Genomic DNA, 20,142 nt, shown 5'->3' with positions numbered 1-20,142 from the left:
CCCATCAGGAAACTTCTTAAGCCTCTTATCCTTATCCCTCAGAGGACAGACAGATTGAAAACCACAATCACAGAAAATTAATCAAACTGTTCACATGGACCACAGCCTTGTCTAGCTCGATGAAATTATGAACCATGCCCTGTACAGCCACACTCAAGACAGATGCATCATGGAGGAGAGTTCTAACAAAATGTGGTCCACTAAAGAAGGGAATGACAAACCACTTCAGTATTCTTGTCTTGAGAATCCCATGAACCATATGAATGGCAAAAAGATATGACACTGAAAGATGAGCTCCCCAGCTCGGTAGGTGCCCAATATGCTCCTGGATAAGAGTGGAGAAATAACTTCAGAAAGAATGAAGAGACAGAGACAAAGCAAAAACAACACCCAGTTGTGGATGTGACTGGTGATGGAAGTAAAGGAATCAGTGAACTACAATAGACTGGAATGAGCGAATTTAACTCAGGTGACTATTTTATCTACTACTGTGGACAAGAATCCCTTAGAAACAATGGAGTAGCCCTCACAGACAATAGAAGAGTCTGACATGCAGTTCTTGGGTGCAAGTTCGAAAACAACAGAATGGTCTCTGTTTCCAAGGCAAACCATTCAGTATCACACTAGTCCAAGTCTATGCCCCAACCAGTCATGCTGAAAGAAGCTGAAGTTGAACAGTTCTATGAAGACCCAAAAGACTTTCTAGAACTAACAACCAAAAAAGATGTCCTTTTCATTATAGGGGACTGGAATGCAAAAGTAGAAAGTCAAGAGATACCTGGAGTGACAGGCAAATTTGTCCTTGGAGTACAAAATGAAGCAGGGCAAGGGTAACAGTTTTGTCAAGAGAATACACTGGTCATAGCAAACACCCTCATCGAACAACACAAGAGAAGACTCTACACATGGACATCACCAGGTGGTCAATACCGAAATCAGATTGATAATATTCTTTGGAGCCAAAGATGGAGCAGCTCTATACAGTCAGCAAAAACAAGACCAGGAGCTGACTGTAGCTCAGATCATGAACTCCTTATTGCAAAATTCAGACTTAAATTGAAGAAAGTAGGGAAAACCGCTGGACTGTTTATGTATGACCTAGATCATATCCCTTACAATTACACAATGGAAGCAGTTTACCTAATTTGCATTTAATATAGTAAAAGATCCAAGTTAGTTACATACAGAGTTTTAATTCATTTTAAATTACTCGAATGTGAATAGTTTACTTCATATTGCTATATGAAAAGCAAGCAATTAACGTAATTTTTAGTGCTGTACTAGCAAGAAGCTGTATGTTCGTTTCATGTTATTACTTTTAAGATTGTTTGGAAAATAGCAACTTGAGTAACTGAAAAGGTAAGAAACATTGAAACACTTCATAAATCACTGTAAAACAAGAAATTTTTTTGGAGGAAGGAATGTGACAAATGAGGTCACCATGTAGAAAGTATGTCATTTTGCTGAACTTAACCCCATATTTTCCAAAATGCATTAGATGAACTCAGTAGGTTCAATGGAAATCAATGAAAGACAATTTGAAAAGGAAGCATCTGGCACGTAACTGCTTTTTCTGACAAGGTTAAGATCACTTAGGCTGGGAATGTTTCTCCTTTGTGTACTGACATGGCCTATTGCTATAGAAACTGTTGAGAACTACTGAAAACTTACAAGTCTCCTGTCAGTAATACAACTTGCACAGGTGCAATCATTTATACTTTGTGTGCTGCTCAAGCATGGCTTCTATTGAAATCACTTGGGTTAAATTCTCAACGTACCATAGTGTGGAAAGAATCATTTTGGAAACATGGATTTTAAGCTGAAGTTTATGCTATCTTCTGAGAGCATGTTCTGTAAAAGGTTAATGAATAACGAGAAATTAAGGTAGATTTTCTGAATACTGACCTGTGGGTGGCACTAGTGATAAAGAACCAGCTTGTTAATGCAGGAGAGTAGAGAAACACGGGTTCAGTCCCTGAATCAGGAAGATCCCCTGAGAAGGGAATGCAGCCCACTCCAGAATCCCATGGACAGAAGGGCCCGGCTGGCTTTAGTCCATGAGGTCACAAAGAGTCAGACACGATTGAAGTGACTTAGCATGCATGCCTGACCTGTTTTCTATTTGCAGTTATTATTATAAAAGTTTTCACTATTGTTTATTTTCATTTCTACATGAATATCATCACAAAGTATGCTTTACAAAACTTATGTATTTGAATAGAACTTATGAAATATCTAAATTACTGCATCTTTTTGAAATAATTTTTTTATCATTTACAGTAAAAATAAAATTAAGATTTTTATCATTGTGTAAATATTTTGATATGGTATGGACCTAACAGAAGCAGAAGATATTAAGAAGAGGTGGCAAGAGTACACAGAAGAACTGTACAAAAAAGTCTTGGTCCAGATAACCACGATGGTGTGATCATTCACCTAGAACCAGACATCCTGGAATTCAAAGTCAGGTGGGCCGTAGGAAGCATAACTACGAACAACACTAGTACAGGTGATGGAACTCCAGTTGAGCTATATCAAATCCTTAAAGATGATGCTGTGAAAGTGCTGCACTCAATATACCAGCAAATTTGGAAAACTCAGCAGTGACCACAGGACTGCAAAATGTCAATTTCATTCCAGTCCCAAAGAAGGGCAGTGCCAAGAAATGTTCAAATACTGCACAATTGCACTCATTTCACATGCTGACAAAGTAATGCTCAAAATTCTCCAAGCTAGGCTTCAATAGTACATGACCCTAGAACTTACAGATGTTCAAGCTGGATTTAGAAAAGGCAGAGAAACCAGATATCAAATCCCCAGCATCTGTTGGATAATAGAAAAAGCAAGAGAATATCAGAGAAGCATCTACTTCTGCTTCATTGACTATGCTAAAGCCTTTGACTGTAGGATCACAGCAAACTATAGACAATTCTTAAAGAGATGAGAATGTAAGACCACCTTACTTACCTCCTGAGAAATCTGCATGCAGGTCAAGAAGCAACAGTTAGAACTGGACATGGAACAATGGACTGGTCCCAAATTGGGAAAGGAGTCCGTCAAGGCTGTATACTGTCACCCCACTTATTTAACTTATATGCAGAGTACATCATGCCAGATGCCAGGCTGGATGAAGCACAAGGTGGAATCAAGATTGCCGGGAGGGATGCCAATAACCTCAGACATGCAGATGACACAACTCTTATGGCAGAAAGTGAAAAGGGACTAAAGCTCTTGATGAAAGTGAAAGAGGAGAGTGAAAAACCTGGCTTAAAATTCAACATTCAAAAAACTAAGATCACGGAATCTGGTCCCATTTCTTCATGGCAAATAGGTAGGGAAACAATGGAAACAGTGAGAAACTTTCTTTTCTTGGGCTCCAATATCACTGTATATGGTGACGGCAGCCATGAAATTAAAAGACTGCTCGCTCCTTGGAAGAAAAGCTTTGACCAACTTATACAGCACATTAAAAAGCAGAGACATTACTTTGCCAACAAAGGTCCATCTAGTCAAGGCTATGGTTTTTCCAGTAGTCATGTATGGTTGTTAGAGTTGGACTATAAAGAAAGCTGAACGCCAAAGAATTGATGCTTTTGAACTGTGGTGTTGGAGAAGACTCTTGAGAGTCCCTTGGACTGCAAGGAAATCTAACAGTCCATCCTAAAGGAAATCAATCCTGAATATTCATCGGAAGGACTGATGTTGAAGCTGAAACTCCAATACTTTGGCCATCTGATGCCAAGAACTGACTCATTGGAAAAGACCCTGATGCTGGGAAAGATTGAAGGCAGGAGGAGAAGGGGATGACAGAGGATGAGATGGTTGGATGGCATCACCAACTCAATGGTCTGGGTAAACTCCAGAAGTTGGTGATAGACAGGGAGGCCTGGTGTGCTGCATTCCATGGGGTAGCAAAGAGTTGGACATGACTGACTGGACAACAATAATATTTTAATGCATCATCTGAAAATATTTTAATATTCAAATTTAATAAATTTTAATTGTTTTATAATCAGGAAGTCAAGATTTACATTGAAGGTCTATGTATCAAGCTACTGAGTTATTAATTTTAATTGTCTAGTGAGAGAGTCTATTGAACAGAAAAGCAAAAAGCTCTATAGAAAGCAGAAAAAATCTTTTTATATGATACTTTATGAACTCAAATCAAAGATTTTATGTTCTTAGATGTTTTATATGCTAACAGAATGCTTATATTTTAGCCTGAGTTGAAAAGTTTACTTTTTTGTCTAGCTCTTAATGTGAAACATATCATAAGATTCTGAAACATGTTTAGGGTAAAACCAAACCTGTAGACCAAATCTATAAATGAGCTAAATTTAGACCTAAGTTCTATCCTTGACTGAATGCCTTGTAGCAGCTGAGCTCTGTAAGAAAATCTAGCCCAGGCTAGTAGCTGTTCCGCTGTGATATTTTGTTGTTAGAGTTCTGTGTTGTTTCTGTGTTTACATTCTCTGTTTTACTAGTATATCACTGATGATATACTGATCACTAGTATATCAGTCTAGTATATCACTAGAATGTCACTGCTGCTGCTGCTGCTAAGTCGCTTCAGTCGTGTCCGACTCTGTGCGACCCCATAGACGGCAGCCAACCAGGCTCCCCCGTCCCTGGGACTCTCCAGGCAAGAACACTGGAGTGGGTTGCCATTTCCTTCTCCAAGGAATGTCACTACTGCTATTTAATTCCATCCTGATTTTTTTACTGTAAATGTTTTCTCTACATGAATGTATAGTCTATAGATTAAACATAAATTTAGTAAATTCAATAGTTTCTGTAAGAGTGGAAATAACTGGCTTAACCACCTTCTCATTCTATATTCCTAGGTAATTTCAACAGTTTTCAAAGTTTCAGTTACCACCTCTGGTGGAATGATCCCCAAATACGTGGCAATAGTTTTCTTGACTTCCAGATATAAATGTCCCAGAGATTCTGCAGACTCAATTCATTCAAAATTTAATTCATTATCTTCCTGAACAACTTGCTTCTTTTTCATTTGCCTTTTTGGTTAGTGAGATACCCCTATTTTTTTTTTTTTAGCTCGATACTCCAGAAGCATCTTTATTCTTTATTGTCCTTCTTATTCCTAATGTAGTTTTTCTACTTTGTCTTAATCTTCTGTTGCAAGGTTTTATTTAAAAATGTGAAATTGTTATGTTTACCTCTTACCTTTTTCCTTCTCTACTGCTTTGCCAAAAATAATACTGAAATTTTCTGACTTCTTAAAAATACTTTATGCAGTTAAGTTTTAACCTTGAGAACAGCTAAGAACAACCTGTCTTTCATGTTGTTCATCCAGTGTTTTAATACTATCATATTCTACAAAGTTGTATTAAAGCCCTTGCCTAAGCAAACAAGCAAAACTAAAAGCTATTTTATAAATATGAGGAAAATTACAGTATATCATGGACTTGTAAGAGATGTGTATTTTTAAGTTCTTTGTCCAATAAAATTCTAAACAAATAAGAGCAGCAAAACACCTAAGGTTAGTTTTATAGAACTTACAAATGTTAATTTCAAAGAGATCATCAAAATAGTTTAGTTTGCCCTTCTTGTTTTATAAAGAATAACTGTTAGTTATTAAAGTAATACAAATAGCTGCCATTTACTAAATATCTATTTTATGCATGAACTGCAAGTAATCTACATATGTATCTTATTTTCTGCTTCAGCATGACTTTATTAAGTTAAATACTGTTACTATTTCCATGATACTTTTTAAAAAATATTTATTTGACTGTGTGTGCATGCTCAGGTGTATCCAACTGTCTGGCCCCATGGACTATATAGCCCGCCAGGCTCCTCTGTCCATCGGATTCTCCAGACAAGAATACTGGAGTGGATTGCCAGTCCGCCTCCAGGGGATCTTCCTGATCCTGGGATTGAGCCCATGTCTCCTGCATAGGCAGGCAGATTCTTTAACACTGAGCCACCTGGGAAGCTGTTATTTGATGGCGCTGGATCTCAGTTGCCACCCCAGGTCTCTTCAGTCTTCGTGTCGTGCAGGATCTTTAGTTGTGGCACTCAGGATCCTTTTTTTTTCTCGCAGGATGTGGGATCTATATAGTTCCCTGACCAAGTATTGTTCCCAGGTCCCCAGGATTGGGAGTGTAGAATCTTAGCCACTAGACCACCAGGAAATTCCGGCCATTATACTAGATTAGATAAATTTTTCAAGGTCATCATTTAGAATTTGGTCATATTTTATTATAGTGGCCTTTGTATAATGAGATTTTATAAGGATTTAACATTTTAAAAGATTTTTTTAATCTATTTTAATTGGTAATACTATATATGTTTTCATACAAATATATTTGTGATTCAATTTCCACATATTGAAATTTATGTTTATTCATAGAGAATCATCATGAATATTCCAAAATAATTGTTCTTAAAGGCACATATAGGTTAAATTCTCAAGGCTCACTATTCTATTATTAAAGCATTTATCTTTTTGAACTAATCATTTGACATGCTTTTTGCAACTAACTCTTTAGAATTTTATGTATTACACATAATTTTTAAAAATTACCTTTAGTTTAAAATTTTCAATTAGTTATTTCATTACTGGTTATTGAAATACCAAAAAAAAATGGCTTCATATTTTAAGGAAAATATTAAAGGAGTATAATTTATCTTGCATGATTGGTAGCTGACAAAGGATAAAAGGGAGCTTAATATAATTATTTATAAGCTGTTATAAGAAATTATAGTAGGAACTATTTCCCCATGTTTATAAAAGTATCACTTTTGACATGCCAGATGATTATAAAAGAAACAGGGCTCTGTTGATGCTTACTGAATAAAATAACAGGTGTATATAGGTGATACGTTTTAACCAAGTGTGTTGTTAACGCACACTCATTTAGCAGAGTTTTTGCTTCTTACAGGTTTTCTTTTCTCTTCTGTGAGTATATTTTATTAATAACAGTGGGTTTTCATTTGTGAAGCATTTTGTTTAAACTGATTTCTATCATTATAGAAACACCTGCTGCATTCCCGGACACTGTAAAGGAAAAAGAAACACCAACCCCTGGTGAGGATATTCATCTAGAAAGTTCCATTCCTCATACTGATTCAGGAATTGGAGAGGAGCAAGTGGCTAACATCCTGAATGGGGCAGAATTAGAGACTAGCACAGGCCCTGATGCTATGAGTGAACTGTTATCCACTTTGTCAAATGAAGTGAAAAAGTCACAGGAAAGCCTGACCGAGAACCCCAGTGAAATATTGAAGTCTGCACCATCCATATCTAGCATTAGTCAAACCAAAGGCATCAATGTCAAGGAAATACTGAAAAGTCTTGTGGCCGCCCCAGTCGAAATTGCAGAATGTGGCCCTGAGCCTATCCCATACCCAGACCCAGCATTGAAGAGAGAAGCGCAAGCTATTCTTCCTATGCAGTTTCATTCCTTTGACAGGTAGGTACTGAACTTACTATTCACAGTGCTCTGTGTACAAAGGGAAAATTAGTGTCTGTTTAGTTTAAAAATATTAGGCAGATCTTGAAAACATGTTTATTACTGTAGATTCTTACCACAAAGACTATCAAAGTGATAGGCCAACCTACTGTCTGATCTCATAGTCAGACATTTTAATTATATGTTTCAAAAAAGGGGCTTCAGTATAAAATGGGGGATGACACATTGAGTTGGAAATAGGGTAACACAGATTCTGATTATGACCTATCGTCAAGTGACTACTGTACATTGGAGAAGTCACTTTATATGTATGTGTGTGTTTATATTATGTACATATATATAAATATGTGTGCATGTATGTATATAGCTATATACATAGATGTGAGGTAATTGACAAGTAATTGTTTTTTGTTTTAAAGAGAAAAAATTACGTAAATCAGATATTTCTTAAACTGTAATGTCAAAATAAATATACAGTCAGAATACAGTTTCTATTCCATATTATTTTCTCTAAAATAGACAAACTGCTTTGTCCAAGTTAGAGCCAGTACTTTTTGAGTTTAGGGGTTGAGGTGTGGCAATAAGGCATTTTCAGTTAGGGTGCATTATATTTTTTATACATAAATAGGATTTAAAAATTGCCTATAAACATTTTAACCATTGTCCTATAGATACTTTTTGAAAATCTATTGTGAAATATAAATGACATTAGTCATCATGTCAGATATAAAGAGATAGAATCAGTTTTGTTTTCTGTGAACTTACAGTAGTTAAAGGAGATAAAATGTTTGCAAATATGTGTCATATAAGATAAAATGTGTTAAGTGTCAGACATTTTTTAACAACTAATAAAGCAGGGGTATACGAAATTATTTCTTTTTTTGACAGTTTGAAAGTTTGTTCATATAGTTCCTTGGATATTCCCTACGCCATTTCATGTTTAGTTTGCATTCCTAAGAGATATGTGTATGTGTGTTTATGAATTTATATAAGCATAACACATGAGTATTTTTAATTGTATATATGTATAAATCTATCTGTAAATAACTGTTATAATAGTTTAATTTGGGATCATAAGTTTTATGTTCCATTTAAAGTTCTGTATCTAAATTTTGTTAACATATAAGCAATAGAAAAAGAGAAATATTGTGATTTATATAAGAGAATCCAATGAAATAAAGATTAGGTAAAATATTTCTTTCCTAATTTCGATTATTATTAGGACAATTTTTTTCATTAAAACTTAACAAAGCTGTCACCTGAGTGCCAATATTCTTAGCCACTCAAAATTTATTACACTTTTGAGGATATTGCTTTACAAAAAATAGAACTTTCCATTTGTTCTTAGTAGCATTTGTGCAAAATGCAATGGGAGTGCAATCATTATTCAACATTGCATAAGTAGAAATGAAATCATGGAGCACAAAGCGTATTCCAATTCTTTTTAGGAGAAGGGTCTCCAGTGTAGTTAATATATGCAGTAGCTCAAGTACTATCAAATGTAAATGATGAGGTGATACTGATGAAAGGAGGGGATTGAGGTCTCAGGGGGCGCTGATGACGGATTGAACAGAAGCGGCCTTGCACTGCACGTAACTCAAGTCTGTCGTCTTCACTGCTCAAAGCCATAATGGGAGGTGGCAGTCTGAAATGAGTTGCCACGGCAAAGAGTATTATTTTTGAAATGCTTTCACACAAATCACTAGGCCCTGCATACAACTTAGTTTCATGCTTTAATGTCATCAGGAGGCACAAATTGGTGTGTCTAATTGTTTGCCACCTGCCAGCAAAATGAGCTGCCAGCCAGCCAGACGGGTTTGATTGTCTGTCAGCCATTCAATAGATTGAGAGTGACAACATCAAAAATTTAACTTCAAACTCTGGAGCTTTGAGCAGCTTTTCAGAGACATCATCCTCACAAGTGCTTCTGGACAACTGCATTTTTCAATTATATTTGTGATATATTGCTACCATTTGCCTTAAAGTGTTATCTGTCTTAAGGTAGCTATAATTACATTATGAAGTATATAAACATATTTCTGAAGCACTAAAATCTGAAATTCAAGTTATGACATGTCTTTTAGCATCAGGTTGAGTTCCTTGAAAATAGGATCCAAGAAGACAGACTTTAGATGCAAAATCCTGAATGCTTTTAGTTTCAAACACAGAAATATCTTGGGTCTTCTCTACCAATAATGTATTTTTCATTTTTATCTTTGGTTGAAAATAGCTATAAACTCAGTTGCTCATTTCTTTGTAACTAAATCATACATAATAATATTATACAATCTCAGTGGAAATCACCTAGGATTATTCTTGATTTAGCCAATATTTTATTGGTTCTTTGGAAAACATGCTAGCGAAGCATTCTTTATATCTTCTCTAGATTGTAAGTTTGGGAATAACTTCCCAAAACAACTGATGTCATATATGAGTCATACATTCAATTACATTTTTCATAAGGAGTTTCTCTTCACTTAGGATGACATTTTGACAAATTTCAGTATTTTGAAGTTTGTAATATCATTTTTATTAGGTAAATTGTAACATCAAAATTTAGAAACATTTAGACTTAACTAAAATAAACCTTTTTCCTTTAGTATTAGATCTTCCATCAGGTTGTATTATGAAACATCATATAAATATCCTCATCTGCATATATGGAAAGCACTGATTCTGTTTCTTTTATTTTCTCCAGACATAATCTGTGCAGATTGAAGTATATGTCTTTGATTTCACTGAGTGACCCTAACAAATTTATATTTATGACTGTAAAGCACTGAAACTGCTAGACATCCACTAGTACTATTCTGTAGAGGGAACACCGTAGGTATAGAGGAAGTGTGATAACGAAATGATAAGAACTTTCCTACTGTTCTATTACTATGAAGCAAAAGTAAATACTTAACGGTTTTTTTTTCTAAGAGAACAGTTTAATAATCTCATAATAGAACTTCTAGTTGCAAAGTTCCTCAACAGTTTTATTTCTTCTGATAGATTTCTGTATAGATGTATGGTTTATAAAATAGTCTAGCTGAGCTGTGTGGTTTTTTTTTTTAATGTATTAGTAACTGTAACTTTTAGATTGAGAGAATGATTTTCTCTAAAACCATCCATTACGTTTTACCACATCTTTTAAACTAAAATTTAATCCTGCATATCCAAATGCTTTTCATCTTCTGAGAATTTGGTGTATATATCTGTGATTTAGCTCAGTCTTAATTCCCCAGGGATTCTTGAGACACCCCCTTAGTTTGGACAAAAGACCCAAAAAAAAGGCAGAGGACAATATGTTTGTCTCCATACATTTTAACTGTCATTATATTTCAAAAAATTGTTTTTCATCTTGGTTATCATCAAAAGCTTGCAATTGTGTTGCTTCTCTGACTAACAGACAATGATCTTATGGTGTATACTTCATCCCTTTCGATTTTAAAGACCCGCTTATGTTTGAATTACTGGGTTTGATATGATCAAGTGAAGTAGTTTGTATTTTTCCCCTCAAACATTTAGTATCCTTGCTTTCCAGTGTTTTATTCTCTGAAAAAGAAAATCTCTTGAGGAAAAAAAGTATTTTGTAAATACTATTTGACTAAAAAGCAGTATAGATAGCCTTCATATTACTAAACTTCAAGTATAGGCTTTGTCTAAGTATTTTCCCTGTAGTTCTTTTTTAACATCAGTGCTTTAAACATTAGTGCTAAGAATGATAGTTTAGGATAAATTTTAAAAAATTTGTAGAAATGATGGAATCCTACATTGATTTCTTCAAGCTTAGAATTATGTAAGAATACAAAAACTTATAATTACTACTGAGTACTTCAGTTTCTGTGTTTATAGTTTTCTAATGTTTTGTTAAGAAAGTATTTTGATCATATCACTTAAAAGGATGAGCAGGTAAATGTAATCTAGACTGATTAATACTCTGCCAACCATTACAATTCAAAGTTTCAAGGTTACCGAGCTACTGAAATCCCACCTTTTATTATGTTCCAAGTGCCCTGGTTATAGTAGTTAAGGCCAGCTGCCAGATGATGCAGTTTTGACCCAGCCTGGTTGTATTCTAATTTTCCCAATATTGTTGCCTTTTTCTGTCCTGACATTTCCACAGACAGTTCAATGAGTTGAAAAAGGCATCTCTCTTTAAAAGGTGAATTAATGAAATAGTTGTTTTTCATATATCCTATTTTTCTATTGGTATTCTAAATATTTTACAAAGTAGCAATTAATAAATCATTAAAATGATAGACTTGCAATTTCTAATGAGCTTCAGTAAATTGTAATATCACCTTAAAATCAGAAATAATTATTTTTTCTACACAGTTTTTTTTTCAAATTTTTTTTTCTTTCAAGATAAATGTCTAGTGTCAGTAAAACTTGTTAGAGAAAGAGTAATAATATAGAAATTAGGAGAAATGGCTCTTAGTAGTGGGTCTCTTTATAATTAGCTGTGTGACCCTTATCTATTCTCTTTGGTTCTCTGGGACTCAGTTTCCCAACATGGAAACTAATACATTGTTTCCAGAAAGTCCCATAAAGGAAGAAAATCCTGGAATAAATGAGATAGCTTTATAATTAGTTTTAAAAAGTAGTAGATGACTATTAACTTGGTTAAAAGACCTGAACCCCAGAAAAGATTTGGCAGGCCTTTTTTCAAAGCTATTACCTCACTTTAGGCTCTTGGCATCGCTGAAGTGTGTTCCTTCTGTTATCTTCCAGCTGGCCTCACTGTTTTCCAGGTGTTGGCCCACCAAATGGACCTTCCACATTTATGCTAGAAATGTTTTTCTTAAATGTAAATCACATGAAGATTTCTAAATAATATTTTGTTATTATTCAAGAAAAGATGAACTTCTTAGTTTGAAATGAAAGTCCTCACCTTTCACCAGCTATAATGATCTATTTACAGTTCTTCAATCTTTTATGATTTTTCAGATATCTTTGCCTTAAGAAGTTTTTGCTATTGAACTTTTCTCTTCTTAGCTGAATCCCACTGATCCTTTTTGATTCAGCTTACTCTCCCCTGATAATGTTCATCCTTTATGTTTCTGAAGGCTCCTATGCCCAACTCTAATCAGAGTGGTTACTGAAATATGTTGAACAGTTGATTTATTTGTCTCTTGTATTTTTTTTTTCCAAGTATCTCTAAGGCATGGGTTCTGTCTTAACTTGTCTTATGTATCCCCTGACTTGGCAGTGTAGTTGTATTCCCTTAACCTTTTGCTGTTCAATAAGTGTTACAGAAAAGAGGGAGCAAGTGGAAAGAAGAAAGTTGTATTAAAATCCATGAGCAATTATAAAACCCACTTGTCTTATTAAATCACTATATAAAAGCCATTTCTTATCTTCAGTATCTCAGTTTACACTTGACAGTTCTTGAGTTGTGTGGATAAAATAGTGTCCTTTTTACAAAATTCACATAACTAGTTAATGGCGATCTTTAAGATTTTTTTAAAGATCTTTAAGACTTTTTACTATAGTTATCTAGACTCTCAGTCTTTCTTGACCGACACAACCTGTGTTCTAGATCTACTGTCATTCTAACTATTCTTTTATAAACATGATGGTTTTGTTGTTATTCTTGAAATATGGTGTCTAAAACTGCACATAGGATTTTATGAGGTCTAACAGACACAGAATATATCAGGATTATTGCTTCTTTCACTCTGGAAACTGTTGCTGTGGTAGACCCAGACTGCATCAGCACTTTTGAGAGCCATCAGTTCAGTTCAGTTCAGTAGCTCAGTCGTGTCCAACTCTTTACGACCCCATAGACTGCAGCACACCAGGCTTCCCTGTCCATCACCAACTCCCAGAGTTGACTCAAACTCACATCCATCGAGTCAGTGATGATATCCAACCATCTCATCCTCTGTCATTCCTTTCTCTTCCCGCCTTCAATCTTTCCCAGCATCAGGGTCTTTTCAAATGAGTCAGTTCTTCGCATTAGGATGCCAAAGTATTGGAGTTTCAGCTTCAGCATCAGTCCTTCCAGTGAATATTCAGGATTGATTTCCTTTAGGATGGACTGGTTGCATCTCCTTGCTGTCCAGCGGACTCTCAAGAGTCTTCTCCAATACCACAGTTCAAAAGCATCAGTTCTTCAGCACTCAGCTTTCTTAATAGTCTCACACATCCATACACGATTACTGGGAAAACTATAGTTTTGACTAGATGGACCTTTGTTGGCAAAGTAATGCCTCTGCTTTGTAATATGCTGTCTAGGTTTTCTTCCCAAGGAGCAAGTATCTTTTTAATTTCATGGCTGCAGTCACCATCTGCAGTGATTCTGGAGCCCAGAAAAATAAAGTCTCTCACTGTTTCCATTGTTTCCCCACCTATTTGCCATGAAGTGATGGGACCAGATGCCATGATCTTAGCTTTCTTAATGTTATGTTTTAAGCCAACTTTTTCACTCTCCTCTTTACTTTCATCAAGAGGCTCTTTAGTTCTTCTTCACTTCTTCCCATAAGGGTGGTGTCCTTTGAGAGCCATAGCAGTACTAATGATAGCTAAGTTTTTTGGACCACTTATAGTGTTCCAGGTAAAATGCTAAACATTTGATATGTATTAATAGTATATAATTTTATCTTTGTAACAATCTTATGAGGTACAAACTATTATGAGTCTCATTTTAAAGGTATGGAGAATGGGGCTTAAAGAATTTACTTGCTTGATACCTTAGAGGTAGAATTCTAACTCAGATCTGTCTGAGATTAAAAACCAGGCTTCTAGTCACTGTGTACTCTATTTATATCCCATGTTGTAGTAACTGCTATACTGCTGAGTTTGCTGTCAGTGAAGTGTCTGGAGGCTTTAATGTCAGCTAATATTAAATCAGATATTTTCAGAAGTTTTCTTTTAGTAGGAAGACATTTAATGTTGTTTGCATTTATTTATAAGCCATCAGTACAAGTTGTTAAGATGAAATTCTTTTCCCGTATTCATATAACTCATTTTTCTTAATACACATCTCAGAGCTTCAGTTCTTGACAAGATGCCTTGTTACAGAGAGTTTGTACGAAGTTAGTAATGATTAGTTAATCAGGAAACTTTGGCTATATATATACATATTTTGTACCATTTACAAATACACCTCATTGCACTATCAATCAATTTGCGTTTCTTTATGTTATCCATAGAAATTTTAATGAAAGATTTATGGGAAAAAATGAATGATAGTTTTACTTCTTTTCAAATCAAGAATTGATAATTTTGTTTTCTTGCTAGCTAGTCAATGAAATAGTTTATAAGTTTAGGGAAGAGTTTTGATGATAAATCCAAAATATTAGTTCGGTTTTTTTTCTGTTGATCTTTATATATATCATTGTAAATAAATACCTTATCTTATAGGCAGAGAATTATTTCAGTTTAGAAAGTGATAACAATTATTAACATTTATAAGGCATCTTTTTTATTATTATTATTTTTTTTACTTTACAATGTTGTATTGGTTCTGCCACACATCAACATGAATCCGCCACAGGCATACGCGTGTTCCCCATCCTGAATCCCCCTCCAACCTCCCTCCCCGTACCATCCCTCCGGGTCATCCCAGTGCACCAACCCCAAGCATCCTGTATCGAACCTGGACTGGTGATTCGTTTCTTATATGATATTATACATTTTTCAGTGCCATTCCCCCAAATCGTCCCACCCTCTCCCTCTCCCACAGAGTCCAAAAGAATGTTCTATACATCTGTGTCTCTTTTGCTGTCTCACATACAGGGTTATCGTTACCATCTTTCTAAATTCCATATATATGTGTTAATATACTATATTGGTATTTTTCTTTCTGGCTTACTTCTTTCTGTATAATAGGCTCCAGTTTCATCCACCTCGTTAGAACTGATTCAACTGTATTCTTTTTAATGGCTGCGTAATACTCCATTGTGTATATGTACCACAGCTTTCTTATCCATTCATCTGCTGATGGACATCTCTTAACTTGACACGGTTCTTTTAAATACAGTCTCATTTAATTTATCCAGGTATACGTGAAATAAGTCATATTTGCCTTGCCATTTTTACTGAAAAACTGAAATTTAATATCACATATCTTGAAGTGATTTAGTTGTTAAGCCTTAATCTTCTAACTCCACATCCTATACACTCTCCATAATGTCACACAACCTCTCAGTGAAATAAATTAAAGTGTTCAATCAGGAATAGTCAGTGAAGGGATTGAAAGCATAGTGTGTGCTTTTGGAAATTTAATAAGATAGTTGAAAGTACAGGTTGAGTCTGATGAATTGACTCTGTCCATTAAGGATAAAAGAAAAAAGTATCTAGAAAGAGCTAATGGAAGAATTTGGGAGGGCAGAGGTTAAAATTATCTAACATTATAATTACTATTGTCACAAAAATATTTTAAAAGCCCCTGAAATTGAAAATAATAATCCTTATAAATTTAAATTTTTTTACATTGATGAAGTCATTTTTGTTTTAAAAATTGTTGGTATTAAAGAAGTTTAAACCGTAGACTTGTCAGTGAGCCATTGATACAGTTTCCTTTAAATAGAGCTTTTTAATGAGAAAATTAAATTTGTCTTTACAATCTAAAAGACCTAGTTTAAAAGGTCTATTTTAGGGACTTCCCTGATGGTCCAGTGGTTAAGACTCCATGCTTGCATTGTGGAGACCTGGGTTTAATCCTTTGTCAGAGAACTAGACCCCTCATGCCACAACTGACAGCCCTCATGCCTCAATTAAAGGCCTGGTACAGCCAAAAAACTAAAATAAAACAACATCTCAGAGATAGTACTTTTAAAAGACGTAATTTAAATTGGATATATTTTTGCTGACATTCACTTGTTTTCAGGCATTATATTTGAACTTAAAATACCTCATTACATCTACTTTCAAGATAAATAAGTGAGTAATGCTTGAAAGTGTTTATTAATATCAATAACCTCAGATATGTAGATGACACCACCCTTATGGCAGAAAGTGAAGAGGAGCTAAAAGCCTCTTGATGAAAGTGAAAGAGGAGAGCAAAAAAGTTGGCGTAAAGCTCAACATTCAGAAAACAAAGATCATGGCATCTGGTCCCATCACTTCATGGGAAATAGATGGGGAAACAGTAGAAACAGTGTCAGACTTTTATTTTGGGGGCTCCAAAATCACTGCAGATGGTGACTGCAGCCATGAAATTAAAAGACGCTTATTCCTTGGAAGAAAAGTTATGACCAACCTAGATAGTATATTCAAAAGCAGAGACATTACTTTGCCGACTAAGGCCCATCTAGTCAAGGCTATGGTTTTTCCTGTGGTCACGTATGGATGTGAGAGTTGGACTGTGAAGAAGGCTGAGCGCCGAAGAATTGATACTTTTGAACTGAGGTGTTGGAGAAGACTCTTGAGAGTCCTTTGGACTGCAAGGAGATCCAACCAGTCCATTCTGAAGGAGATCAACCCTGGGATTTCTTTGGAAGGAATGATGCTAAAGTGAAGCTCCAGTACTTTGGCCACCTCATGTGAGGAGCTGACCCATTGGAAAAGACTGATGCTGGGAGGGATTGGGGGCAGGAGGAGAAGGGGACGTCAGAGGATGAGATGATTGGGGGCAGGAGGAGAAGGGGATGACCGAGGATGAGATGGCTGGATGGCATCACGGACTCAATGGACGTGAGTCTGAGTGAACTCTGGGAGATGGTGATGGACAGGGAGGCCTGGCGTGCTGCAGTTCATGGGGTCGCAAAGAGTTGGACACGACTGAGCGACTGAACTGAACTGTGAACTTTGAGAAAGATGAAGCTTTACTGAAAGAAAGTAAAAATATTTATTATTTTAAAGAAATAGTTTCTTTATCTTTGAAGTTGACTGTTCACATCTATTTATTATTTAAGGTTAACACAAATGTTAAGTTCAGAATTTTTAATGAAATTCATTTAAGTATGCTAAAGAAATGAGAATATTTTCAACTCCTAAGCTCACAAAGTCAGTGTTTGAAAGCTAAAGAGATCTTTTACCGAATGTCCAGTGTATACTCTCATTTCTCTTTCATTTCTCTTTCATTATTCCCTATTATGAAAAACAACTCAATTTTATTCTGGGAAATAAAGTTTAATTTTATTGTTTGTTGTTGTTGATTCTCTTAAGTCGTGTCTGCCTCTTTTGCGACCTCATGAACTGTAACCCTACAATCTCCTCTGTCCACGGGGTTTCTCAGGCAAAATACTGGAGTATTTTTCCTTCTCTAGGGGATCTTCCCAACTCAGGGATCAAACCCATGTCTCCTGGATTGCAAGCAGACTCCTTACCACTGAACCACTTTGTTATTCTGTATTCCTTGCCTTAATATTTAGCTTTACTATGAAGAAGTTCAGAATTTGGCTTTCAAATGTTTTTATGACTATTTTCCACATTTAGAATGTAATAGAGATACAATGGACACTTTATATATGTATATTTACAAAAAAATCCCTATGTGCATATATGAAAAATATTCTAACTAGAGCACACCTTTTTCACATTTTCCTAGGGTCATGATTATAGACCACATGTCATCTTTTAAAAAAGTGTCCAAATTCTAGAGTCTACGTAAATATTTGCCAAATAAATGATAATAGTCAACACTTTACAGTATATCCTTAATGTCTATATTCTTTTCACCAACGAAGTTGCAGTCAGAAAAAGGAAAAAGAAAGAGGAGAAAATGTGATGATAGGACTTCCCTGGTGGTCCAGTGATTGAGACTTCACTTTCAAATGCAGGGGGTGCAGGTTCAATCCCTGTTCAGGTTCAATCCCTGTTCAGGGAGCTAAGATCTCATAAACCATAATGTAAAAGAGAAGCAATATTGTAACAAATTCAGTAAAGACTTAAAAAATGGTCCACATCTTTGTTTTAGAAAACAATGTTTTCTAAAAGATAATTTGATATTGATTACATGTATCTGCCAATGCAAGATTAGAATTCATCTTAGACATTATGTTATTTTCCATCATTTCTTTGCAGGAGTGTTGTGGTCCCTGTTAAGAAGCCACCTCCAGGTAGTTTAGCTGTAACCACTGTAGGAGCCACTGCTGCTGGAAGTGGACTGCCAACAGGCAGTACCTCTAATATATTTGCTGCTACTGGAGCTACACCAAAAAGTATGATTAATACAACAGGTATTGTCCTTATCTATTTTTGTGATACTTCATCTTTTTCTTTCTGTTTCCTGTATCTTCATTTTTTCTGCTTATTTGATCTTAAAATACTGTAATCATTTTAAGATTATCCTAATCTTTAAGAAGATTATTCTTTATGTTTTCAGATTTTGTAATTCTAGGGTAAACTTTTTAGGCACTTTTGAGAACACTATGGGTTTTGTTTTGAGTCTTCTCAAAACAAGATGCTGTTTACTTTCATAGTGAACTCAGATTCCTGAAGGATATTTGGGGAGCAAAGCCAAAATACAATTTGAACACTGACATTTGATATGCAAAAATTAGTAAACTGTATGAAGAATATCAAAGTATACTATATATATTAGTGACAGCAAATGGATTTAGTAACATTTTCTGGTTGAAACCAAATATATAGTTTTCACAAAGCTCCCCTAAGAACCTTGACGATATGCAAGAGCCTCAACTTAACAAAAAGTGCATGTGAATAAGAACCATTGTTTGACATTGTATTAATTTATATACTTAGATTTCAATTTTATCCATTCACTGTCCAACATTTTCCTAAAAATTCTAGAAACAGAAAAATTCCAAATCACTACAAATTTTAAAAGCCTGCCTAAAATAACTTTTTTCTTTTTTTGTAAATTTCCAGAAATGTTCCTGTTGATTATTAGCGAAATAAATCCTTACCCAAATCTTTGTGATTCCATTTTAGGTATTTACACAACGCAAGATGATCCCTGACTTTCCTTCCCTGACTATAGTAGCCTTCTCTTCTCCAAACTGTATAGCCTTGAACTTTTCCATCTATTATCATTACTTAGATTATTCCCATTTTTATTAATTTCATAGCTCTTTGTGCTTTCTGTATTTATCTTGTTTATCATACCACCTGAGTCCTGACACATCATGAACAGCACATTTATGGGGTTGTAGTAAGTAGAATGTACTCTATGAAGCATATTTATGTTAGCAAATAAACATCATTAATGGCATTGTGTTAAAGAACAAAACATCTTTGATTTATACATATTAAAACAAGTATTTATTTCTAACTTGTTTGAAGACTTATATAAAGTTGTTTTTTTTTCTATCTAGTTTATAGCCTTACTCTTTATATTCATTCTGCTTTCTAGAGGAAGGAATAAAAATGTTTTCCTTTTAGCAAAATGTAAACTCAGAAAAGTGTTAAGAACTTTAAAATCTGCCAGTGTAGTAGGGAAAAAAATCTGTATTTGGTGTTTATGGACTAAATCCTTACTTCTATGAGTAAAAAGCAAATAATTTCTTTTTTATATTTATTTGAAACAAGGTATGATATTTTCCTTGAATTTCTATCCTATGAATTAATAATAGATTTAGAAAGTGATGGTAGCCAGAGGTCTAGTGATAGTATAAAACATATATTACAATAAAAATGTAGGCAATGAATATCCTCCTTAGAAATACATATATACAGATACACACACACACAAGTAACCTGAGGGTCAGCATCTAAACTGGACCCAAAACTAGTTTAGATTTTGGCACAAACGTGCTGTGTAAGTGTTGTTGTGAAATCCAAGTTTTAAGGGTATTAGTGTAAGATA

The 20,142-nt window shown here is 34.9% G+C and overlaps 1 protein-coding gene across 8 annotated transcripts in view; it reads left to right on the top strand.

Annotated features, from left to right (window-relative positions):
- The window catches only part of NBEA (neurobeachin), a 666,092-nt gene that overhangs the window by 232,750 nt on the left and 413,200 nt on the right, over positions 1-20,142 (top strand). For 5 of the 8 annotated variants that reach the window (XM_027973618.3, XM_027973619.3, XM_060394440.1 and 2 more), the window contains 2 exons: positions 7,001-7,439; positions 18,399-18,553. In XM_027973618.3, the coding sequence (XP_027829419.2) occupies positions 7,001-7,439; positions 18,399-18,553 (594 nt within the window). The remainder of the gene's footprint in view (positions 1-7,000; positions 7,440-18,398; positions 18,554-20,142) is intronic. The other 3 variants (XM_060394443.1, XM_060394442.1, XM_060394441.1) reach the window with 1 other exon arrangement.

This window comes from Ovis aries, chromosome 10 (genome assembly GCF_016772045.2).
Source record: "Ovis aries strain OAR_USU_Benz2616 breed Rambouillet chromosome 10, ARS-UI_Ramb_v3.0, whole genome shotgun sequence".
NCBI lineage: Eukaryota > Metazoa > Chordata > Mammalia > Artiodactyla > Bovidae > Ovis > Ovis aries.
The sequence above is the reverse complement of the archived record's forward strand: the minus strand, read 5'-3'. Positions and strand labels throughout refer to the sequence as shown.